This window comes from Aphanomyces astaci (assembly GCF_000520075.1).
Source record: "Aphanomyces astaci strain APO3 unplaced genomic scaffold supercont1.5, whole genome shotgun sequence".
Classification (NCBI taxonomy): Eukaryota; Oomycota; class Saprolegniomycetes; order Saprolegniales; family Verrucalvaceae; genus Aphanomyces; species Aphanomyces astaci.
The window spans coordinates 465,811-490,927 of record NW_009798268.1 but is presented as its reverse complement, the minus strand read 5'-3'; the positions used below and the strand labels follow the sequence as shown (position 1 = coordinate 490,927).

Here is a 25,117-nt window from a genome sequence, read left to right as displayed (position 1 = left end):
ATGCGCTGGAAGGTACGTGTCATGGATTGAGCCTCGATGGGAGCATCCTGGTTGATGGAGTTGCACTATCAGAGGACCTGGTTCGACTCAAGTTGCGGGTCCTGCGCGTGAAAGTGCCGCTAATGTTGCTGCAAAGCCGCGTGGAAAGTCTCGACAGTGGTGTTGGCGGTGCGAAGTCGTCTGCCGGTTGCATCAATGCGGGGGTAGCTGCCAGTCCGATTCCCCCGTGAGTGCGTTGTAGAAAAAGGCGCGCTTGGTGCTCGGATCAAACAGCTACATGCACCACGATGACGACACATCAACGAAATCATCCAATGAATCGCACCTTTTGCCAGTTCTCGGGGGCATCGGCCTGCTTCTTCACTTTGTGCTTGGTTTGTCCTGCTGCTGCATCGTGCTGGTTGTGCCGTAGATGGCTGTGTCCAACGATAAAGCTGGCAAAGTTGTATCCATACTGCTTGACGATGCTTTTCCGAATGCTTTCCGCTTCCTTTGGCGTCAACGTGCCATTCCTCAAGGCCTTGGTGATCCGGGTATACTCCACTCCCACTGCCTCCGCGCCCATGTTTCCGTCCATCTGCACTTGCTTGATATGAATCGCAGCGAGGAGGTTGTCTGCCGTGACTTGCCACGCGGTCGCTTCGTTCGAATACCGCTGAATCGTGGCGGCAAATCCCAACGGTCCCGTCGCGTCCTCCTCGTCCATCACACCGCTGTCGTCGTCTACGGGGAGTACTTTGGTCCGCACCGTCATGACGTGGCGAGTCTCGTCGTCGTCGTCGTGTTTAGCATGTACATAGTCTCGTTCGTCGGTGGCGGTGCGGTACGCCTTCGCTTCGTCCATGAGTTCCCGGGGCGTGTAGAAGATCTGGCCACTACCCCACGAGGTTCGCCGGACTTGCAGTGCCGCCCAAAACTTTGTACCCAGCACTCGTCGACGCAGCGTTCGTTGAAGCCAAAACACGGGGAATATCAGCACTAATCACTCGGGGGTGACTCTAGTAATACTAACTACGTAGTAGTAACTCGCACCTGGAAATCGCTCCACAATCGCTTCTAGGGTCATCATGCCGTGGGAGGCCGCGACGGAATCGTTGAAGGACAGATACAACGTTTCTAGCGCAGACTTGACATGCGCTTCATTGGGTGTGAGGGTGCCGTACACGAACAAAAGGACTTGGGCGATTTCTAGTCGCAATGATGGACTCTTGTCGCAATCAGGCACGAGCGCCTGCACGACCGGGTCCGTCTTGGCTTGAGCTAGTGTCCATTCGACCAACTAGACACATGACTATGTCACGACTGGAGAGTGCATGAGAAGGTAAGTAGGTAGGTAGATAGGGACCTTGGACGGAGGCAAGGTGCACACGTTGAAGAGCGCGGTGGTGAGTTGCACCAGTTCAAAGCGATGACGGAACTGCCGAAACCCTCCTCCGTCGTTGGGAACGGGCAGGATGCAGTCGGCAAATCGACTGCGCCGCAATGTGCAGTACAGACACAAGTCTTGGATTGAGATGGCGCTTCTTCGCATCCAGTCCAGATGCAGAAACTTCACAAACAACGCATGCCGCTGGGTTCCACTCATGCCCAACGCATCCCCTAGGTCCACGAACATGGCGATCTCCTTGGCCAGCAGACGGTCCCGATACACATCGTTCGTGGTCAGTTTGTCTTTGGCCCAAGCACTCTCCGTGCCTCCTTCGGTCGCCGTGCCTGTGATCGTAGCAAACAGCCATGTCCACCAAGGCTGGCCATACATTGTCCACACCAGAGCCATCCATTGGTACACCCAATGGCCTTGAGCTACTCGAACCGCGCGACCGACCGCCGCCAAAACTTGGTCCCGCCGCGCGTCTAATCGATCCATTGCAGCTTGGCGATGGTGAAACTGTAACGGTCGTCGTTACCTTTCCCATTAAAATGAGTACTTCGAGGTACTATTTAGTACTAGTACAGTAAGTAGTACATACTCAGCTACAATAGTATAGTATTATATTACTATAATTTCTCAACATGACAACTACAATGGTGGGTTATAACAACATTTACGTCGAGGTCGTCTTGAGTGGCGGGCGTCGCAGCAACTGGTTGTGGATGTCGTTGGTTTTCGACAGCAAGTTGACGAGGATGTTCTCGACTTGGCGGGGCGTGACGTCCGTGGTCGTCCGCGGCGTGTCCTTGAGATGGCGCGCCGCCATACGGGCAATACTGGTCAAGCACGCGTCGAAGCAGCTCTTCCGCGGCTTCGTGTCCATCACACACACCGTCCCGACCACCATGCCGTCGTCCGCGACCAGTGGCGCCGCAGCGTAGTACCGGATGTTGGCCTCTGTGACCAACGGATGGTGGTGGAAGCGCGGGTCAGCGGCCAAGTCGAGAACTACAAACGGATCCAGCCCGCAGATCGTGTGCGCGCAGAGCGACAGGTGCCGCGCGAGGGAGTCTTGCGCGATGCCCACACGAGAGACAAAGTGCTGCGTGGTGGCGTCGATCACAGACACGGCGGACATGGGACAGTCGTAGCCCTTGCAGAGCAAATCGCACAGGTTGTCTGGCATCCGATGCATCATCTTGGCCAACGAGTCGCGGACACTGCCGAGGCGCTGGGATTCAAACGTGGTCGTGGGAGGGCAAGGCCATGCGTATGACCACGGACTTGTCTCGGGGAACGATGACGCGGTGACCAACTCGAACATGCGCCATGTCGACGGAGACGACGGGAGAAGGTCGTCGACCAAAAGACCGGAGGACGAGATTTGATGGACCGAGTTGGACTTGCGCTGCCGAATTCGAGGGGCGTCTTGCGCTGCATATAGATGTCGCGGGTGGTGGCGGTGTCCCGGCGCCGACACGGCGATGCTGGCAGCGGCACTTGGCACGGAAACAGATTTCGTCGCGCGTTCCAACAGCGTAGCATCCTGCAATGACGTCGACGGGCCGCACCGGATCGAATACTTGGCTTTGTGCGACGAGATGCACGCGCCGCAGATGCGTACCGAGTTCTTGTTCTCTTCCCGCACCACAATCGTGACGAACGTAGTGCACGAGTCGCAAAAGACATCGCCGCACATGCGGCAGTGGTGCCGACGGCGGAACACGTTGAACTTGCGCGCGCATAGCTTGCACCACTTGCGGTCCGTGTCCTCGACCCACTCGTGGCCAGGCTTGAGCTCGTCTCGGCGCACCGTCGAGTTCCCGAGCTGCGGCGCCGACTCGACACGCTTCATTGGATACAATCCAAATATCGAATGTGTTCAACCTGTGGGACGATCGCCAGTACGTTTTCCAACCCAAAGATACAGTACATACATACGGAGTATGTACTACGTACTACTCGTAAGTAATAAGAAAAGCCCAAAACTTTCGATTTTTTCCGATGTTTTTGGTCGAATTTTTAGATTTTCACGGCAGTCGCACGTGCTATGTCAAGCACGACTAACTGGGTGCCCAGACGACCTCCATCCACGCCATAAGACTCTAGAATGGCTTCGTTCTGACCTTATGGTACGTGCTCAGTGCTGGCATATCGACCCATTATGAACAACCGTACATGTCGACGTCCGGACCACAAAACCATCAAAGGTAGTACTGTACTAACGTTAGTAAACTTAGTTGTAGGACTACTGTTGTTCGAGTACTTCATAAATGTATGCAATTGTTCAGCTGAAACTCCAGAGAGTCTTTTTCGTCCAGAGTCGTTATTCTGACCCCAATATGGCCGAATCAAATAAAGCGATGTGATTCGTAGAAACATAAATAGAATTGGCCAATCGAATTCCAACAAGTGGAATTTATACCATTTTGCTCGTCAGTTGAGACAGCAGCACAACGACGTCGATGGACCCTCGAGCGAATGCTGCGACTGCATGGAGCCCCGTGAAGGACCTTGGCAATCTCTTCGCGTTGGGGACCACTTCCAGCGAGCTGCATCTTGTTTCCCTTGACTTCAGCGCCGTGGATGCCGCTCCCCACGTTGTGGGTCTCGTGCCGACCCCGGCGCCATTTCGAACGTTGGCATGGAGTCCCGCTACAAAGCACGCCGCCGCACACCCTTGGGGACTTGTGGCAGGCGGGCTTGAGGACGGCACGGTATCCATTTGGGACCCGACACAGATATCCACTGGACACATCGACGCCCTAAGTACCGTCTCCAAGCACAAGGGCGCCGTCACCGCGTTGCAGTTCAACCCGAACAAGGACAGCACACATTTGCTTGCTTCTGGTGGCGCGTATGTCTCCACGACATCTCTCGATCTCCTTCCATGTTCACATGTCTTTAGGGATGGCGATGTATGGATCATGTCGGTCAACAACGTCGCGGCGCCCGGCGTGTTTTCTCCCGGAACCGCCCTTGCCTCCACGTCCGCTCCATCCGAAATCACATGGTGCATACTAGTGCATTTTTGTTGTTCTTTCTCTAACTACGTTCATACACAGCGTGTCCTGGAACACCACCGCGCCGTACATCCTCGCGACTGGCGACAGCAGCGGCCACGTGACCGTGTGGGACCTCAAGCAGAAGAAGCCGTGCTTCAACGTCAGCGTGTACGGCGCCATCTCGTCGCTGGCGTGGAGTCCGCACGAAGGCTTCCTCCTGCTCACCGCCACGCGGCAGTCGCCTTTGGTGCACATTTGGGACCTTCGCGCCAGCAACTCGGTGCCCCTCGTCGAACTGCATGGCCACCACGGCGGCGGCATCGTGTCCGCCGCATGGTGTCCCCATGGTTCAGGTACTAGGAGTATCCGTACTAGTATTAGTAGTACTCGTTTCACTCATGGAAATGAACAGGTCTACTCGTGACGAGCGGCACGGACGGTCGCACGTTAGTATGGGATTTGCAGACGCGGCAGGTCATCCACGAGGTCCCGACCTCCGAACCGGCGGCGCACTTGACGTTTTCTCCGCAGTACCCCGGCCTAGTCGCGTTCACAACTGTCAACGAGCATGCCGTCCACGTCCTTCAAGCCACGGCAGGTTTGTGTTTTGGCCAATCAGAGGCGTGTATTCCAAATGCGTTGGTTTGATTGGTCAATTTATTTATTCGTCATATTGACCAATCAGAATCCACTTTGATCAATGCAATGTGTATTGGGATAGGCGCAACTTACCCTATTTTGAAGTGGACTCCTCCTATTATTCCGTCCCCAGTAGCCGATGACACTACTACCGAACCACCCGCTCTTCAATTGTCGCCAGAACTATCGAGTTTCTCGTCGACAGAAGTCGTTCCAAGTCGTTCCAAGTCTTCTGTGGAGCTTCCTGTCCTCCATGACGACGTGGCGGCAGCGGCGACATCTGTCGCTGCTTCCCCCGCTCGGTCGATGCATCCTCTTCCCGTCACATCCTCCTCTGCTTCGTCGTCGTCCCCTGAACCCGTCGATGCCCTTGTCTTTGCAGTGCACCAGCTGGACGAGTTGACTCCCGATGCATTTTGCGATTGGAAGCTCACGACGCTGACGGACATCGACGACGACCAAGCGCGGCACACGTGGAGTTTTCTCAAAGTTCTGTTTGAACCAGATGCCAGAAAGCAACTGCTGGTACACTTGGGATTTGACGGCGCTGCCGACCTCCCGTCCGCCATCCTCCCGTCGCCATCGGATGTCGAAAGCGGTCCGCTGCCAACCTTTACGGCCGCGTCGGAAGCCTCCATCACGCGCTCGCTCTTGGTATGCCCTTGGCGATGCTTGAAATGTTTGATTGGTTTCTAACATAAACGGATTGAAACCAGTCGACACTTGTATTTTTGGTGTGTGGAAATATGTGACGTCGTCTGTTGCCGTTGATATATACAGTATATATATTTATTTAGTTGGTTTTGTTTTATTTTAAATACATAGTTTATTTTGAAAGTATTGATTTATATGTATGATTATTATATATTTTTTATAGATGGAATATTTATATTTGCTGTGGACACCACCGCAGCCAGTACAAATTTCCAGACTCTATCGAATCAAATCTCACCATCCAATCGAATAATCACGAATCGACGCCATTGGCTAATCCATTTTTGAGAGGATTTGATTGGCTCGTACAGAAAGGACAAGTATATATAAAGTCAGCCAATCAGAACTTCCAGCGTGATTCAATATTGATTAGACAAACCACGCGAATTTCGGAAATATATATTGAATTCACAATATATATATATATATATATTGATGGTTGTTCAGAACAATGGAATTGTTATCTTGTTCTAACAAGCATATATGTAGGTGGGAAATTTCGACGCGGCGGTGGACGTGTGCTTAGCCAACAACCAGCTGGCAAATGCGTTGCTGTTGGCCACCTGCGGCGGGCCGGAGCTCTGGCATCGCACACAGGAAGCCTTTTTCAGCCGGCAAACCAGACCGTTTATGCAGATTGTGGCGGCGATCATCAAGAACGAGCTCGACACGCTCGTGTTGCAAGTACGTTATATATATAACATATCCATGGGTCACTAAATGGAGGTCGAGTAGTCGGACCCGTTCGAGTGGAAACAAACGCTGGCCATCCTGAGCACGTACTCCAAGAGCGACGAGTTCCCGGCACTGTGTGACCAGCTGGCGTGGCGGCTCTTAAAGTCAGGGGATGCCTTTGCCGCCAGTTTGTGCTTTATCTGCGCTATGAACATGCCCAAGACGGTGGAACTGTGGACGGCGGCGGCATCTTCCCATGGGCACGTCGCGGCCACCGTCCACCTCGTGGAGCAGATTCACGTGCTGGCCCAGGGCACGGGGCAGGCGCCGGACCTTGATGCCCCGGTGTACGAGGCGTTCGCGGCGCTGGTACGTCTGAATTTAGTGTGTAGACTCATAGAAAATTGACATATTGTCTTTCTTGTACCCAAATTTGGATGACTTTTGTGCGCATTCTTTGCCAAACCTATCGATATATCGATTGTTTGTATTGACTTTTGTAAGTGAAAATCGTCCAGTCTCACACTACTTAAGGTCACACACGAATTCAATTTTGCATTGGTCAACGAGTGGATTTGATTGGCTACTTGGTTCGTGATCTGGGTTTTGATTGGTCGATCATCGATTGTCTGCCGATTTGGTGCTGCTTCTCATTCGATTGAGCACTCGAATTTCGAATCGACTTGACCATATATATGTGTGATTAATTAGCTGCACTCGTGGGACCAACCGGTGCTGGCTCGCAAGTTTTCCAAGCATGATACCACAACGGGTACACGTGGCGGGTCGACTAGTATTACTACTAGTAGTAGTAGTACTGCCAAAAAGGACGTGACGATCGCTTCGTTCCGGTCGTCGCCGCCCAAACCGATCAAGCTCGCGCCGGTAAGACTAGTACTACTACTTACTACCTAGTACATGCATGCATATATACAGTACTCGAATAGGACAATGATAATTATTCTACATGATCTTTATAACAATAAACAATAGTATAACAGTGATAGTTATATCGGACGAGGGAGTGTATATATATATATATATATGTATTTACAGTTAGTAAGAGTTGTTTATTTATTGTCCTTTCGAGCTAAATTTGGTATTTTCGGTAGATTCGACGAAATCGTCGAGCGTCATTTTACTTGAGCTAACTATGCTCACTGTGACTCCTGTGCAATACAACGTTGAACTGTTTGTGAAATGCTTGGCAATTGCACTGGATACGCCTGTAATTTGATTGGTCGAAAGGTTTTTTTCGATAATTTCATTGGCTACTTTGTTCCATCGATTTTGCTTCGTCGATTCGATTGGCAGCCCCAGTCCATTTTGAAATCGAATTACCAATGCTAAACTGATGATTTGTGTGCAGTTGGACACGCATTTTGACCTGCCACGTCATGACAACATTGCGTTGAGCGAGTCGCCAGTGTCGCAGCCAGCGCCGTCGCCGCCCCTCCAGAACTCACATGTCAAAGCTGACAACGAGCCACGCAGTGTCTCAGATCATCCGTCGCTTTCGGCTTGTCCACAGCATCCACAAGCAACCCCAAGCTCCAACTTGCATCCTCCTTCTTTGGATCAATATCAACTGGATGCCACAGCTCCATCGCATCGTCCAGTCGAGTCCACGGACGACGGCATCCCTTCCACCAACACCTTCATTGCCGACAGTTCTACCCCACTGACACCAGTGTCGCAGATCCTCCAACACGATGCACCACGTCCATCAACCTCCTCCTCCCATTCCGCCGATTCCGTCGACCGCCCCCCTCCATTCGTTCGAACTGCGGCCATGGCCAACATTTCCGAGGACGACCTTGGGATTGTCGAAACTCTCACGGCGTTGCTGTCGTTGCTGTCGTTTCAAAAGCTGTCGGGTGCCGAAGCCAAGCAACTCGCCGAAGCCGTCAAGGCCAAGGACGCCCTCGTGGCCAAACTCAACGCGGCGGACTTGTCCCCCACGGTGCTCGACAGCGTCCACGACATGGCGGCGGCGTTGCAGCGGCGCGACTTTAAAGCCGCCCAGCAGGTGCATGTGGCGCTCACGTCATCGCACTGGGCGCTGCAAAAGGAGTGGCTGCGGGGCCTCAAGCCATTTTATCAATTGTGTACCAAACGATTAAAGTAACAAACATGTGTGTGTATACATGTACTACATATCAACAACACTCAAGGCGCAGATGGTCAAGCCTTTTGTCCATTATCGAGTGGAGCCGTGACGGATTGAACCAACTCGCGCCACTTTGCGATGGCGCAGTGGTCGTGATGGCTCGAGTGGTCGCAGGAGTCACTGAGAAGTCATCATTGTCGCGCAGTAGCGAAGAGTAGGGCTTTCACCTGCGAGGCATCGCCGCTAGTTCATGCACACCCAGCCACATTTGGTTAGCGTAGAAGTGTAGAAGCCAAGCATCCCGTAGGATACCGTCCGGATAAGGTTGCTTTCCTACTCACAGTGTACTATATATTAAGTTAGTACTGTACAAAAGATGTCCGGATAACGATGAATTCGACTTCAATAAAACTTTGGGCAACGATGAAGGGCCTCATCTTGGTGGGCGGGTTCGGCACGCGACTGCGGCCACTAACGCTGTCGTATCCGACCCCACTGGTGGACTTCTGCAACAAGCCCCTAGTGCGCCATCAGATTGAAGCTCTGGCGTCTGTCGGCGTTGACGAAGTCATCCTGGCCATCAACTACCAGCCCACAGCGATGCTGGCTGCGTTGGCCACCATGTCGCAAGAGATTGGCATTCGCATCACGTGTTCTCACGAGACCGAGCCATTGGGCACAGCTGGTCCTCTTGCGCTGGCCCGCGCGCACTTGGAGGTGCATCCCGACGACCCGTTCTTCGTCATCAACAGCGACGTGATGGCCGACATGACTGTACTGCCGGAAGCCCTCGCGTTCCACCAAAGCCACGGCGGAGAAGGAACTATTCTCATTACAAAGGTCGAAGAGCCGAGCGAATATGGAGTCGTGGTCACCGACCCCGAAGGGTCTGGTCAGGTCGACCGATTCATTGAGAAGCCCAAGGAATTTGTTGGCAATCACGTCAACGCCGGCATTTACATCTTGAATCGCGACGTGTTGGATCGCATCGAGGTAATCAAACTACATATATATATCTAACGTCATATATATCTATATCTACTACTTCAGTATATATATATTTCTAGCTCTAACATACGAGGCGTAGCTCCGACCTACGTCCATGGAGCAAGAGGTCTTTCCGCAGATGGCAGCAGAAGGCAACCTATTTGCGATGCTCATGCCTGGATACTGGCAAGATGTTGGCGAGCCCAAGGTACCTAATCCGATTGATTGCTTTGTACAAGTGATTCGTTGCTGTAGAACTTTCTCTCAGGCATGTGTCGGCATCTGCAGTTTCTGCACTCCCACAACTTGTTGCAGTCGGCCCATGGTGGCACTACAGTTGGTTTTGTATTGGTGGTAACGTTACTGCAAATAGTGTCATATTCGCAGGATATATGGACATATATATATATATACATAGGACCCCACGGCGACCATTGGTGAAGGTTGCTTGATTGGCCCAGATGTGGTGATTGGCGCCGGTTGTGTCATTGAAGACGGTGTGGGGTTATTCATGTGTTGAATAGACCCTTAAGTGCCATTTTGTTTGGTAGGGGTGCGATTGAGTCGCACGACGTTGTTGCGGGACGTGACCGTGCGATCCAACAGTTGGATTCACAACAGTATCATTGGGTGGGGGTCGACGATTGGCCGATGGGTAAAACAAAACGAGTGTTAACGTCAGCACTACTAACGTGGGATGGTAGTGCCGCGTGGAAGGACTGACGGTGCTGGGCGAAGACGTGCAAGTAAAAGATGAAAAGTTCATCAACGGCGGGCTCGTCTTACCGCATAAGGCGATTTCCACAAACATTCCCGACCCAGGCACCATTGTCATGTGAACCAAATTAAGTGTCGTTGTTGACTTTGTGAATCAATACAAGTTGGTGTCGTTACCTTGTCTTTCAAAGCTTCAATTAGACAAGATTAACACTAATTCTACACACGTTAGTGCAGCCAATACTTACTTTAGTATTAGTGTTATCTCAACTACGTAACTGTTATTAATAATTCAAGTTATTATTATAATACAAAAAACGTTATGACGTTAACGTTAGTAGTACTAGAACAGTACTAGTAGCTTACCAACGTTGTGACTCTCCAACTGTACGTTACTAGTATTAATAGTACAATACTAGTAGTGCTCTAGTATTGTACTATTAATACTAGTAACGTACTAGTAGTGCTCTAGTATTGTACTATTAATACTAGTAACGTACAGTTGGAGAGTCACAACGTTGGTAAGCTACTACTAGTAGTACTAGTGGTTTGGATGTGCGCGTGGTTTACTTCGAAGTTCGACACATGTTACTCGTAAAGCTGTGTATTGTCATGACCACGCGACGACGGAACAGTGAGGAAGTTATGTACTGTAGTTGCCCATTGCGGGCTCATATGGGCACTACCTTCATGGTGTGCTTGTGGGGGTACAGTAAATACATATCATTTCTACGTGATAGGGCAAAATGCCTAACCTAAACCAATACAAGAGGCTGCAATTCCTGAACAGTGCGCCAACTCCTTGCCAAACGACCAACGCTCTGAATTTTGACCAGCATCCAGACATGCACTCTGCTTCAGTGTGGCAGGCCAGAAGTTGGCATTTTGAAATATCTCCATGCGGGCGTTGTACTTTGTGGGCGCGGTGTTCTCGGTCGTGACCTTGTGGGCCGTCACGCTGACATCTCCTCCCAGTGATGGCTTCGTGTCCACAACTGGCGGCGGTCGCACCGTGGCCGAGAAGAAGGCGCTGGCGGTTGCCTTCGTCGAGACCCAATTGCGCCAAAACCCGACGATCCCAGGGCTGACCTTGTCGGTTGCTTACAAGGGCGACACTGTGATTGCGCAGGGCTTTGGCTTGAAGCAGGTATACTGCGGCCAACTTTATACACGGAATTTCACGCTTGAAATGTCCACTTGTAGTCTGACAACCCCATCTCGCAAGTCACAGCCAGCACGATGTTTCAAATCGGGTCGTACTCCAAGACATTTATTGCCGTGGGCATTGCCAAGCTGGTACAGTACAGCCCACGCACACACGACACCATTCATTTTTCGTGTCGAAGTTCACTCGTTTGTTTAGATTGACGACGGCAAGATGACGTGGCACGATCCTGTGAAATCACACCTCCCATGGTTCAAACTCCAAGACAAATACGCCGAAGAGTACACGGCTCTGGGGGATTTGCTGTCGATGAACTCGGTGTTGGGGGCGTTCGACGGAGACCTGGCGTTTGTGTTCGGCCTATTCCCCACTGAGCGAGCATTGGTGGAGCACTTGGCAGAGCTCAACACCACTCGATCCATTCGAAGTGGTTATGCATACTCGAATATGAACTTTGAGATCCTCGGCCAAGTGATCGAACACGCCACCAACCAGACGTGGCCTGCATTCCTGCGACAGAGTATTTGGAACCCATTGGGCATGCACGAAACGTTTGCCAGTCCTGCCGAGGCCGCCGCCGCCCACCAGGGCGCCCACCTCGCCGACGGGCACATGAGCTGCGGAGCTAAAGTCATTGGACCGTTTAACACTGTCACAGACTCGTTGGCACTGCTGTCGACGGCATTTTCCGACCTCGCAGCCGGGTCCGTCGTCAGTTCTGCCAACGATTTGGCTATTTTCAGCCATTTTCTGTTGAGCTCAGGTCGAGATCTGTTCAAGTCGTCTACCCTCGTGCAAGAGATAACTACGGGGCACACCGTTCTGGACAACATGGTCGTGGTAGACACGGACGCCGCCGATGCCTTTGGCTTTGCTTATAACCCCGACGGAAATGTCATAGCCGCTGGCTACGGCATCGATGTGGTGGGGAACGTCATGTTTGGCTACGACTTCTTTACCAAAAACGGCGATACTGCGACCTTCAAACAGCGCAATGGATTTGTTCCTAGCGAACGCCTTGGGGTTGTGCTGGCGGCCAACACGGGCGCCAAGTCCCCGCCTGGCTCGGCGCCGTACTTTCTCCTCGATCGCATTCGAAGTTACCTCCTCGGCATCTTCTTGGACGTGCCGCAACCTCAATTGGACGCGATGTGGAACCAAGCCATTCATCGAGCCAACCAACTGCAGCCGGACGGCGTCGGCGACTGCGACGCGCATTTCTTTCAAGGAGTTCCATGGGAAGTGGATGGGCTTGTGATCTCCCCAACGACCCAAGCCAAGTTGGTTGGGTCATATGTGGCGGTGGCATCCCCTGGCTTGTACGACTACCTGAAGCTTACGAGGCAAAGAGACCAGCTTGTACTTCACTATGGCATGTACACACACAAGCTGATTGCGACGGCTGACCCAGATACGTTTATCTGGGATGTGGAAATCGCCGGGCGAAGTTTGACGGTGCAAGTGTCGGACGTGGATACCCTCTTGTTCCTCGGCATATCGTTTGTTCGCAACGCTTAAGCTGGGAGTGTTTGGTGGAAGTAATAAGTAGCTCACGAGTAGTTTAACTCTGAATCTTGCGACGTCGGTGCTGTTGTGAACTCCCCTATGGCCACTTTAAATAACATGGGTGTGAAAGGACATTTCAAACAAACCGATATTGCGGCAAATCGATACTCCGACCGTTAATAATACTATTTTAATAGTATTATTACCGTAACGGTACTATTACTAGTACTTTGTAAATATGAAAGTTATACTATTAATAACGTTATAGATTAATATTTTAATATTAATTTATAACGTTATTAATAGTATAACTTTCATATTTACACCGGTACGTAGTACTATTAATAGTACATGGCAGCGTGAGTTTACGATTATAATAGTACTCGAATAAATACTTCCGACACGGAACGCATCCGGATTTCGGATAAGTTAGCCAATCAGAATAAAGTTGTTCAGTGTTGAAACGTTCAGTGATCGTTCAGTGAAGTTGCCTGAACAGGGCCTTATTTATTTAGAGCATCTCCAACGGTAAATTCTAACCTACTAGTATTGCTAAAGCATACTACCTCCAGACGGAAATAGAAGTCCCTTTTGGTGAAAATTGGTAAAATTGGTGTTTTGTTTGATGGTGTTATCTGTTTTTGCCCTAAGTATGCTTGTTGTAAAGGTCTTTGTATGATCCGTATCCCTGTGGAATATAATACCTTAAAGATGAATACCCTAATGGATAAGGGGTTCTACTCTATGAATGTTTGTGGTTTGCATGCATTCTACCTGCATGAACAAATAGTCAGCAACAATTTAAACTATGTTTTGTACAGAACATAAATTAATGCACGTCTTTAATATAATCAGTATAAAATCGTGACTCGTATCCGGATACATACAAAGAGACTCTATAAAATAATTAATTCCGGTTAATTCTGAATAAACCTCTAAGAATGAAAAGGGACTTCTATTTCCGTCTGGAGGTAGTAGGTTAAAGTCAAACTTCGTTTTTACGGTTGCTATTTTGGCACCATCCGGACTTTTTAGAAATTTCGTCCCGCAGAATTTCTATTTTCGCGTGAAATAGCAACAAACCCTCCGGATAGAGCAAGAGTTTCTACTCTATATCCGTAACTTCGAATTGAAATAGAGATAAAAACGCCGTTGGAGATGCTCTTACAATTTGCCATGAATCTTGTATTATTACTATGTCGTATTACACCGTTTTTCGGTTAATTTGAGAACCTCACCATACTTTTTCGCGAAATGAACAAGCAATTCGCGGCAGTTCCACTTCGTTCGTTGCGTATTCGTTATATTTCGCCAGCAACCAAGAAGGTTGCAGTGTATTTCAATTCTTTGAAGCTAATTTGCGAGAGAACTAGCGTGAATTGTGCCATTCTGAATAGTGGAACGAGTGCAACGTCGCGCAAGCTACAATTTGGTCTATCTTTGGTGCTTCGGGGCGCTCTTGTGATTGTTTTGATGATTGTCCAGGGAATAGGCTGAAATTGTAACTTTACGAATGACTTTACCGGTGCAACTTTACAGGGATTTGACTAATCATATCGTTGTCGGATGAAAGTGTCGGATTTGCAAAGTTACCCATACATACCACATAACCGAAACTGAGTGATCTAATTATGAACAGATTGAAGAATAGGTAAAACTATTTGGAGGATCGAACCCACGTATGTGGCAATATACGGGGATGATTTGTGATTAGGGGTGAAAGGCCAATCAAACTCAGAGATACAGTACAGTAGCTGGTTTTCCGCGAAATCTATTGAAGTAGAGCATTTAAAGATCTTTTTTTGGGGTAGAGCACTCAAATTTTTATTTATCCAGATTATATTTATAAAAAAATATACTGGACGTCCATCTGCTGGATGGAACACGTCCCAAACCTTTCATCCTACTTCCGCCTTTCGTCGACGCTCTACATCAGCACCGCCTGCGAAACGACAACGCCATCCCAATCCCAATCCTCAATCCTCCACTACCAAGGCATCAATTCCGCCTACCTCTACCACAACGACATGTCCTCCACCTTCCTCCAGGCCTAACACCCACACTCGGGCTACCTCCATAACACTCATCGTTCAACCACAGTTTCCACACCAACAAAACTATATACCACTTCCTCCCGCCTCTTCCACGGTGGATGGCTCTCTGCTGCCCCCACTCCCCGCCTATCGTATTCATCCTCCGCGTACGCCTCCCAACTCTAACAAACTCACTACACGACCTCCCACGCCTGCCGATTACGTTGACCCGCCTGCACGACAGTTACCTAACAAACTCACTACACGACCTCCTACGCCTGCCGATTACGTTGACCCGCCTGCACGACAGTTACCCGTACGCCTCAACCGTCGTGGTGGCGCCTACAGTGAACCTCCGCCACCTCGTGCTGCGCGCCCTTATTACTCCTCTGATGAGAAGACCGCTGGGGTCCAATTAATGATGTCGCTTACGGTCAAATGGCCAACCTTACTGCCGACACCTTTCATCAACTGTCCTATGACAAGTGTATCGCCTATCATCGTTTCAAGCACCAAACCGGTCTCCATCCCAAAGCGCGACCACCGCCTATCCCACTCATCATAGACAACCTCCAACTCAAAAACTACCAAACCAACCCCACGCCTCCCACAATGACCACCCACTTTCCCTTGTACGTTGGAATCACCTGGGACACGGTGTGCCTGAAGGTGTACTTCCCCAACCACACCAATCCATTCCCCTTGGAACCTTCACTTTATCCCCAACTCTCAAACGAATGGATCGTCGACTCAAGTGCTACCACCTCCTGCACGCCTCGCCGTCGCTACTTATCGCCTTTGTCGACAAGTCCTTTACTCTTGCTGTGGGCGATGGTGGCAAACTTCCCGTTCACGGCCACGGGCCGATCGATCTCGGTGTTACCACCCACTCAGGCGAAACCTCGGCCAATCTCATCGCTCATCATGAGCCTCTCTCTCTACCCTTTGCCTTACATTGCCCCGCCTTAAAATTCAATCTTCTCTCCGTCAGTCACTCTGTTCAAGCCGGCTGCCACTTCGACTTCTCGCATCCATCGCACTGCCTCATGGACATCGGTCGTGGCCTTTATTTGCGTGCTCAAGTTAACGCCTTGGGACTCTTACTCCTTTCCGGCGCAGCACTACACACGTCTAGCCAGCAACCCTCCGCCTTACCCTCCTGCTGCCGCTGCAGCTGCCATCATGGAATTTCAGGCTAACCTAGCAGCTCATCCTTCCCTTAGTGATGCAGATCCATTCCATATCAACTTCGCCACGCCTACTCCGCCCTCCATTTCTACGCTTGAGTCTACCGTATAAGCCGCGGCGCGCTCCGAAGTAATCGATCAATTGCACATCTATATTATTTACTTTGGACGTTCGCCTAAACACACTATTTTCAAGTCTCCATCAAGCAAGGCTGTACATTTCTCATTACCGCCCGCCTACCACCACACTCTCTCCCCCAACCACAACGCCTCGTCCCTTATTTCCTGTTTATCCGGCACTTCGAAATTTCCTTCCGTACACGCCTTGTCCCTCACTTCTAACGTTGTCACCCCAACCCAGTCCGCTCCCATCTCTCCATATACCAACCAACCCCTTCTATCTCCGCCTCCCCCTATAACTTCAACATTTACGACGCCTTCTCCTGCACTAGCTACTGCAACCACCTCAAACACACGCCTATCTAACAGAGCCCTCTTCCGTGTTTGGCACATCCGCCTAGGACACCCAAGCTCCACCGTTCTCCAAAACCTCGTCAAGACCCACCCCGACTTCTCCACCGATCGCCCCCGCCTATTTAAATCCTTCACCTTCGATACTTGCGAATTCGCCAAGTCCCGTCGACAACAGTTTTCCTCCGCAACCGTTTTCCGCGCCTATCCTTCCTCCTTCGCGTCCACACCGACAGTTGGGGCCCGTGCCCAGTGCCATCGATTTGGTGGCAGCTTCTACTTCGTCGTGTTTATCGACGACTGCTCCCGTTTCACCTGGGTATATCCTCTCGCCTTCCGCAAGGATCTCTATGACGCCTACGAACTCTTTCGCCTCCAATCTATCACAACTTTCAAGTCCGACATCAACACTCTCCAATACTTTCCGCCTACTGACATCGGCATTCTACAAGCCGACAATGCCAAGGAATTCGAGAAACTTGGTCGCATCATCGGACCGAAGTACACTACCAAGACCACATTTTCAAACGCCTACTCGCCTGCTCAAAACGCCGTGGCCGAACGCCGCATTGGCCTACTCGTCATGACGATGCGAGCGCTTCTACTGGCCGGCAATATCCCTAAGTTTCTGTGGGCCGAAGCCGTTATCTACTCCGCCTGGCTCTACAACATCTCGCCTTCCACCCCGAATGACGGTAAGTCGCCTTACCATCGAGTTTTCTCCCGGCATCCGCCCCTCGCTGCGGCAGCATTTCGCCTTCGCGCCCGTGATGCATCCGACATTCCATCCATTACACCTCATAAAACCTCTGCCGCCTCTCTCTACTCGCCTCGATCCAACCATTTTTCCTCCACTTCCTTCAACATCTACACCGCCGCCTACCACCGACCAATTGTCTCCGCCCCAGATTTACTCTCTGCCGCCTTTGACGAACTCCATCTACCATATCGCAGTCCACTTTTCCATCCGCCTACCACCCTACTTGCCCAACATCACAGCCGCACCACTCCAACGCCTACACTACCAGCCACTCCGTTTTGCCTATCCGCCTCTCATCTACCCTTTGTTGACATATCCATCGATGATCTTGCTACTCTTCCACCACCGCCTTATCCCTACCCTTTCCCGCCTCTCTCGGTGCCTACCCAACCCCTCGATCCACCCCTTTATCCGCCATGGCACCTCTACGCCTTGCTCAGCGTCCGCCTACCCTCCGATTCCTCTGATCCTAAAAACTGGCAGGAAGCCATGCGCCGTTCCGATCGTGACAAATGGCGAGCCGCCGCCCAAGATGAATTCCAGTCCCTTCACGACAACAAGACCTACGATTTTGTTCCACGCCTAAAGACCATGACAGTCCTACTGCCGATGGGTCTTCTGTATCAAGCCCAACGGCACGTGCAAAGCACGCCTAGTTATCAAAGGTTTCTGCAACGCGAAGGCGTTGACTACGATGACATTTTTGCGCCTGTCGTACGCCTTGAAGTCCTCCGTTTTCTTTTCATTATGGTGGCTATCTACGACCTTGAGTGTCATCAAATGGACGTCAAGACCGTCTTTCTCAACGGGACCATGGACCGCGTCGTCTACGTGGAACAGCCGCCTGGCGACCTCGTGATTGACGCCTCTCGCCGCGAATTAGTTTGCCGCCTAAACCGCAGCCTCAAAAGCGCCTAACCTATGGTACTGGACCTTTGTCGACTACATGACATCCCAAAAGTACACCCGCCTACACAAAGACCGCTGCAATTTCATCAAGGCCGACGCCTCCGGTTTCACCATTGTCAGCCTCTACGTGGACGATCTTCTTATTCTTGCGCCTACTCTTTCCCTCGTCCTCGCCTTGAATGCTTCCCTCTCTCAACGGTTTGCCATGAAAGACTTTGGGAAGTCTCCGACATTTTGGGATGGCAAGTCGAACGCAACCGAGCAGCCAAGAACCAATTTTCTACTCCAATCTCGCTACGCCGAAGCCATCCTGGACCGCTTTGACATGGTGAACTGCAACCCAGTTTCGACGCCTTTTAACCCCAGCCTCACTCTATCTGCCTCCCATTGCGCGACGACGCCTCACGACTTCGCCTTTATGATCGGCAAGAACTATCGCTCTGTCGTCGGCAGCTTCATGCACTTAGCTATGGGCACTCGTCCTGATCTCGCCTACACTCTCCAACAACTTGTCAGTTTCTCCACAACCCTGGACCTACTCATTGGTCTGCCGTCCAACGTGCCCTTCGTTATCTCAAAGGCACCCGCACTTATGGCATGCGCCTTGGTGGTATCGCCTCTATTGACGACTTTCCTTTCTTACCCGCCTACGTCGATGCAAACTATGCTATGTGCGTTGACACTCGACGTTGCATCAGTGGATTTTTTACTCTCTTTTTCGGCTCACCCGTGTCGTGGCTTGCCAAGAAGCAGCCCCTCGTCACTCTGTCCACCACGGAAGCTGAGTTCGTTGCCCTCGCCTTATGCATTCAAGAACTGCTCTATTTACGTCAACTCGCCTCTGAACTCCAAAAAACGTCCGACCAACCCGTCCTGGTCCATGAAGACAACCAGTCTACCATCAAGATCGCTACCAACGCCGAACTTCACGGCCGTTCAAAGCACATCGACGTCCGCTACATGTTTGTACGTGACCTTGTGGACTCCGGTGAATTCCAGCTCAAGTGGTGCAGCTCTGGCAACCAACTTGCTGACTTCTTCACCAAACCTCTTCCGGCCCCCGCCTTTGCCGATCTACGATCACGCCTCTCCATCATTCCCCTCTCCGCCTTCACTACGTGATCTCAAACGCCTATCAATACATTTTTTTATTCACAACTCTACTCTACGCCTTCCCGCCTATCCGATCTCACTTTATTTTCTTCTCTTCGTCAGCGCCTATAGTCGCCTATATCTCCATATTTTTTTCTACTCTTTTCTTCTCTTTGTCAGCGCCTATCGTCGCCTACACCCCCAATATTTTTTACTTCTCTCCTCTTCGCCTACCTTACTCCTTCGATTTTCTGTTTCTACGCCTTACCGTCTACGCCTACCACCCACATTCTTTCTTTCGTTCCTCTCTTACTACGCCTTACAGTCAACGCCTAAGCAAATCTAAATCATCTTCGCCTCCCGCACTTATTACTATTTTTCTATCTTATTCCGCCTTACCATCTACGCCTTACCATCCACGCCTTACCATCTACGCCTACTATGCCTAACCTCTATTTGCCTTGTGCATTTCCTTCTACTTTTCTCTCCTTCCACTTAAGTCTCTTCTTCTACTTGTACTTTTCACGCCTACATATTCCATCATGGTGACGTGTGTCTGCTTTCTGCTCTGTTTGTGAGCCCTGCTGCCCGTTCAAACGCGTGCCCATTTTTCGGCATGAGAAAACTGGTGGCTGTCAAGTGGTGCTTTTCCCTCGCCTGTGTTCACGCCTTTTGTCCTCGCCTATCAAGTTTCCCAAACTCTATCGCCTAGTCTATCAGCTCTGACAGGCCGAGATAGTGGCCGCTTTATACCTGCATGTTCTGCATATTCTTCATGTCGCAACCCTACCTTAGTAATTGCTCACCCAATCACGGCTCTAGCACAAGGAAAAGACCGCTGATTCTCACAGGTCAGTGTTTCCCTTTGGCTGAGTTTTAGTCAATAGGAACGAAGCTAGATAGTTTGTAAACGACTGAATGTCACTTTTGGTTTTCCCCTGTCCCGCACACTTGGTTTGTCTTGGACACTCTGCGCAAAGTTGCTACACGCCTATCACCCACGCCTACCTCCTGTTTCTTGCTTCGTGACACTTTTCACAAAATTTTCTGACTTCTATTTCATTTTCATTACTCAAAATTTCAGCAAGTTATCGACAGATCTCAATGTGCAATGGGAGGTTAAAGGTCCCAACTGCCTCCGGATATTATATACGGATAATAGTCACATACAAAAAGCAAGATACATCTCAGCGGCCACCCCTATGCCCAAATATCCAAGCGCCCATACAGCTAGATTAAATATCTATTTCTGGACCTATTCATCACCAAATTTGAATCTAAGACGTAGAATTTCTTCACCTGCGCCATACTATTAATAGTAGTAGGTGGTTAGCTACAGTACAGTACAGTACAGTACTGCCTAATTCATTTATTTTAACTCAGGGCCGGGAGCGTAGCGAATGAGGCCCGTTCGCCCGCGCAGCGACTCAGTATAACAGCAATGACCTATCTAATGTTTGGGAGCACCGGAGGCCGGGAGCGAAGCGAACCAGGCCGAGGAGCCCCCTACATATTTCCGGTTAATTAACCGGATGTTTCGTAAAAATTGTTATTGCCATATATCAAGGTTACATCATCTGATTGGACATAAAAGCACCAATAGGAAGAGTACATGAGACAAAGACGACGACGATTGCAGTCGTGGACGTGTACGGACAGTAGATCGCTTTATTCACAACACAATTACATTGTACGTGATTTACAACACAATTGTCTCCGGCTGTGGAAGCGCCTTTCAAATGAACGTCGAATGAGATCACATGGTAATTCGTCCGAGAATTGAATGGTTCGTTGTATCATCGCCATACGCTTTTCAGCGGCAGTGACAAGAGGCTTCTCTGTAAGCCATTGCTTGCGCATCTTTTTCTTCACCAGTCCCAGACACCAACGTCCAGAGGCTGGCACACACTTGTTGAGTTCTTCGGTAGAGGCTGCACACAGAACAACTCCGACGGCAGTCCAAGTTGTCAGCAATGATGACAGACGGACTGTTGATTTCGAACTTGAACCGCTCGGTCAGGTACATCTGCCAAATTGTCTTGTCCATCCATGCATTTTGCTGAACAGTATAGACATGTCCAGATGGATAAGTCGGCACTTCTTCGGTTTCAAAAACTTGCCCCCTGGCTCGCCGTTGAAGAATCGGAAGTTGCCCCCCTAGCAGAAGTTAGAACACAAACATCAATGTTTTCATACCATTTGAACTGATCGATAACACAGCCGTCATCATATCAGAATGCTTTTCTGACTTGTACACTTTGGACGATCCACCAAATGGTGCAAGTGTCTTCCCATATGGCATAGTTGACAGCGGTTTCATCAACATTGATGGTGTCACCTGGCGCTGTCTCGCGGAACCATTCCCAGAAGGACGCTGCAAAGTTGTCACGTGTTTCTGTCAGTACGGCTTGCGTCAGTCTGCTCACGCACGGAACGCGCTGAAAGAAGCGTTATCGTGCTGAGAAATGTTGGCAAAGTCGCATGAGGTTGTCATACGCTCTGTCGTCGTTCTTCTTCGTCGCGAGGTAGTCTTTGGAGAAGCGCGACGTTTAGGAGGCCATGAACAAGCACGACGGGTGGGTGACGAAAAGCGTGGATAAGCGGAGAAAGGAGGGGATATGGGGCGGCTACGACTTAAGTGGGAGTGGTTGGTAGATGATGGGGTAGAAAGGCGGTGATGAGCTCGAGAGGAGCGGCCGGAAGAACGACCTCGCTGCGAGGAACGTGGAGGCGATCGACGAGTAGAAGTTCAGGGAGGCGGTCGAGAGTCGTCACGATGGCACTTGGGATATTGGGACCCTGATCGTTCCCATGTCTTCACGGTCGCGGCGATGATGCTGCGTATGATCGTCAATGATCTTGCGAGACGATGCACGTTTCCGACGGCAGTGTGTGTCAACAACGTGCTTGGGAACGCCGGCACGAATGCGGTTTCGACTGTCATCATCGCGCATGATGCGGCAGTCAGGAAGGCGGTGTTCAGGCGAGCCGCAGTAGAAGCAGGAATTGAAAGTATAGTTGTGACAGTTCGAGTGTGCCCAACGTGACAGTGACTCGTAAGAAGGGGCAGCAGCAGCAGTATAGGCAGGCGGAGGTTGGGAAGTGGAAGACGTAGCGTACAAGGCGGTTGGAGGCGTAGTGTAGGTGGCAGCAGCAGCAACTTGGTGTCGACGGGATTTGGAGTCACCGGAGCCTTGATCCGAGAGGATTCGATTGCGGCGAGAGGCGATGTTTAAGGTGTGGCGAATAGTAGCCTCGATGGTAGTAGGCGTGCATTAGACCTCTTGACGTATGATCAAGCCTCCAGTCAGTGGCCAATTACATTCCAAGTACACCCATGTGTTTTTGGATGGACTTTCATGACTGGTCAGACATCCGGATACTAATATATGACCGAGTCATTTTTGCAGCGATCGATTATGGGATTGGTCCCTCGATCATCTCGTGTACGGTTAATGATTTATCAGTCGTTCACTATTTTCGGAAATCACTCGATGTTTTCCAAGAACACTGATTGGTCAGAAGAACGTTCAGTAATCTCCTAATAAACCCCGCAACCCCGAAAATAGAACTTTGGGTGAACCTGAACAGAATCTCATGACAATTGAAGTCATGAGTGTGGATGACTGTGACGGTGATATACTTTGGTGAAACACGAAATTGACCAAAACACGACAGTTGTGAAAGTATTCCCTCAGAATACCTCATTACTAACCGAAATAGACTCCTCAGACAACAACCACGTCGTTAATCTATTTTGCGAGTGGCACGCATGATCGTAGACTTCATTGTTGTTACTCATCTCAAGAATATCACCAAAAAACGAAATGGCACTTAGTCAAGGCTTACAACATTATACAAGGCGTGCTTAAAGCTGGCGCCTTGATCATTCGTCAAGAGGTCTAGTCATGCTCTGACTGAGGTCTACTCGCTAACCACTTAAATGATGCAACTTACAGTTACTTCCTCTGTTTCACATTACTGTGTCGTTACGACTTCTCATCGACCCCAAAAATTTATTTCTAACCCATTTTCGATATAGAATATCATTTTTTAAAGCCCATAAAAAACTACAGGTGCGATGTATTGGCTGCCAAGCGCCAGGAGAGAAATTCGTGGCCAAAAATCGCCCCGAAATCTCAACCACCCGAATAAAATTACACCACATACTCAAACCGTATCATATTTGAATTTGCCACCATGGACAATGAAGTCGTACGCACGCGCCGAGAGCTATCTAGCGATGAAAAAGTGACGGTCATCCAGCACCTCCACCCCTTCCTCCGCAAGGACAAACTGCAGCGTGGTGCATACAAGCATGTCGCCGAGCAACTGAACTTGGACCCCCGCACCGTCGGCTACATCTGGCGTACGTTCCGCGATCGCGGCACCACGGCGACCAAAAAAAAGGGAAAGGTTGGACCCAAACGAGCCTACACCGCCGAGTATGTCCAACAACTCGTGCAAGCGGTCCCAGTCGATCAACGCTCCACCTTCAGCGACCTTGCCGCAGCCACCCGTCTGTCCCCTGCCACTTTGAACCGTCACCTGAAGAAGGGAACGCTCGAACGACGGTCGACGCGGATCAAACTTCTGCTAACGGACTCCAACAAGGAAGAACGCGTTGCATTTTACAACCTTACACCTATGGGACGTGGTTCAAATGGATGAGAAATGGTTCAACGCTGACAAAGACCGTCGCAAGGTGTACCTTGTCCCTGGTGAAGCGCCGCCACGGCGCTCGTGGAAGAGCAAGCGCTTCATTCCCAAGGTCATGTTCCTTGGCGCTGTTGCTCGGCCACGGATTAACGGCGACCGGAGTGTTGTGTTCAACGGCAAGATTGGAATGTGGCCATTCGTCCGCCTTGTCCCTGCGTTGCGCAACTCACGTAATCGTCCAGCTGGGACGATGGTCACCAAGTTGGTGAATGTTGATGCCGCTGTGTACCGTGACTTCGTCATCAACAAGGTCGTACCTGCCATCAAGGCGTCGTTCCCCAGCGCCACCAAGCGCGTGCTTTTGCAGCACGACAACGCGACTCCGCACGGGAGCATCACGGACGCAGTGCTCGAGAGCGTGTCGACTGACGGGTGGACGTTCAAGATGCGTAAACAACCCTCCAACAGCCCCGACCTGAATGTCCTGGACTTAGGTTTCTTCGCGTCGATCCAAAGCCTGCAGTACAAGAAGATGAGTCGGACGGTGGATGACGTCGTCCGCAACACCATGGAGGTATTCGACGAGCTAACGTACGACAAGCTGGAGAGCGTGTTTCTCACCTTCCAGACAGTGATGCGTTTGGTCCTCGAGCACAGCGGAGACAGCCACTTCGCCTTGCCACACCTCAAGAAGGCAGCCTTGAGACGTGCTGGTCTCCTGATGTCGAATGTGTCCTGCCCTGTGTCGCTGATTTTGTAGGCTACGAAGTTTTGACCAATAGGATCATTATTTTCCTAAATGATCCAATAGTATTCATTTGTTCATAGTAATGTGAAAAAAGTGATTTTTCCATATCGTAAAAGTAATGTGAAACAGAGGAAGTTACTGTTAACTGGGTTTTGCAACGTGGCAACTTAGTGGAATAAAAAATGGGTGCTTTTTAGGATTTTGTTCTACCTAGGCATGTGCACTGAATTTGTGCAATTCTGTCTACGTTTTAGTCAAATGTAATGAATTTTATTAGTTAAAGCTCGCCACACATCATTGGATTACCTTACAAAGTAATGCAATTAGGTAAGAAATCGGATTTCTTCAATATTGACAATTGGAAATAC

General features: G+C 50.3%; 6 protein-coding genes across 14 annotated transcripts; 4 read left to right on the top strand and 2 right to left on the bottom strand.

The window, feature by feature from the left end:
• Positions 1 to 46: 46 nt before the first annotated feature.
• H257_02944 (hypothetical protein) lies at positions 47 to 1,902 on the bottom strand. Its single transcript, XM_009826791.1, has 4 exons — positions 1,346 to 1,902; positions 1,033 to 1,279; positions 326 to 978; positions 47 to 273 (listed from the first exon to the last, which is right to left on the bottom strand). Exons 1-4 carry the CDS (start codon positions 1,865 to 1,867, stop codon positions 193 to 195), a joined length of 1,503 nt encoding a protein of 500 aa, XP_009825093.1. The 5' UTR covers positions 1,868 to 1,902; the 3' UTR covers positions 47 to 192.
• Positions 1,903 to 1,970: 68 nt separating this feature from the next.
• On the bottom strand, positions 1,971 to 3,239 carry H257_02943 (hypothetical protein). The gene has a single exon (XM_009826790.1). It carries the CDS (start codon positions 3,225 to 3,227, stop codon positions 2,046 to 2,048), a length of 1,182 nt encoding a protein of 393 aa, XP_009825092.1. The 5' UTR covers positions 3,228 to 3,239; the 3' UTR covers positions 1,971 to 2,045.
• Positions 3,240 to 3,800: 561 nt separating this feature from the next.
• H257_02942 lies at positions 3,801 to 8,698 on the top strand. 2 transcript variants are annotated; one of them, XM_009826788.1, is made up of 9 exons: positions 3,801 to 4,229; positions 4,281 to 4,385; positions 4,438 to 4,730; positions 4,790 to 4,975; positions 5,099 to 5,670; positions 6,220 to 6,414; positions 6,466 to 6,774; positions 7,117 to 7,290; positions 7,775 to 8,698. In XM_009826788.1, the coding sequence occupies exons 1-9, from the start codon at positions 3,838 to 3,840 to the stop codon at positions 8,531 to 8,533; spliced, it is 2,985 nt and encodes a 994-aa protein (XP_009825090.1). In that variant the 5' UTR covers positions 3,801 to 3,837; the 3' UTR covers positions 8,534 to 8,698. The 2 variants fall into 2 exon arrangements, with proteins under 2 accessions (XP_009825090.1, XP_009825091.1); XM_009826789.1 differs by having other exon boundaries at positions 7,117 to 8,698.
• Positions 8,699 to 8,926: 228 nt separating this feature from the next.
• H257_02941 (hypothetical protein) lies at positions 8,927 to 10,395 on the top strand. 8 transcript variants are annotated; one of them, XM_009826780.1, is made up of 6 exons: positions 8,927 to 9,508; positions 9,603 to 9,710; positions 9,758 to 9,856; positions 9,921 to 9,999; positions 10,054 to 10,157; positions 10,207 to 10,395. In XM_009826780.1, exons 1-6 carry the CDS (start codon positions 8,939 to 8,941, stop codon positions 10,339 to 10,341), a joined length of 1,095 nt encoding a protein of 364 aa, XP_009825082.1. In that variant the 5' UTR covers positions 8,927 to 8,938; the 3' UTR covers positions 10,342 to 10,395. The 8 variants fall into 8 exon arrangements, with proteins under 8 accessions (XP_009825082.1, XP_009825089.1, XP_009825084.1 ...); XM_009826787.1 differs by lacking the exon at positions 9,921 to 9,999; XM_009826782.1 differs by having other exon boundaries at positions 9,921 to 10,157.
• A 693-nt stretch (positions 10,396 to 11,088) lies between these two features.
• H257_02940 (hypothetical protein) lies at positions 11,089 to 13,062 on the top strand. The gene is made up of 3 exons (XM_009826779.1): positions 11,089 to 11,366; positions 11,423 to 11,515; positions 11,583 to 13,062. The coding sequence occupies exons 1-3, from the start codon at positions 11,118 to 11,120 to the stop codon at positions 12,900 to 12,902; spliced, it is 1,662 nt and encodes a 553-aa protein (XP_009825081.1). The 5' UTR covers positions 11,089 to 11,117; the 3' UTR covers positions 12,903 to 13,062.
• A 10,480-nt stretch (positions 13,063 to 23,542) lies between these two features.
• Positions 23,543 to 24,761, top strand: H257_02939 (hypothetical protein; the record flags this gene model as incomplete). The annotated part of the gene is made up of 2 exons (XM_009826778.1): positions 23,543 to 23,965; positions 24,015 to 24,761. The coding sequence occupies 2 exons, from the start codon at positions 23,543 to 23,545 to the stop codon at positions 24,759 to 24,761; spliced, it is 1,170 nt and encodes a 389-aa protein (XP_009825080.1).
• Positions 24,762 to 25,117: the final 356 nt, after the last annotated feature.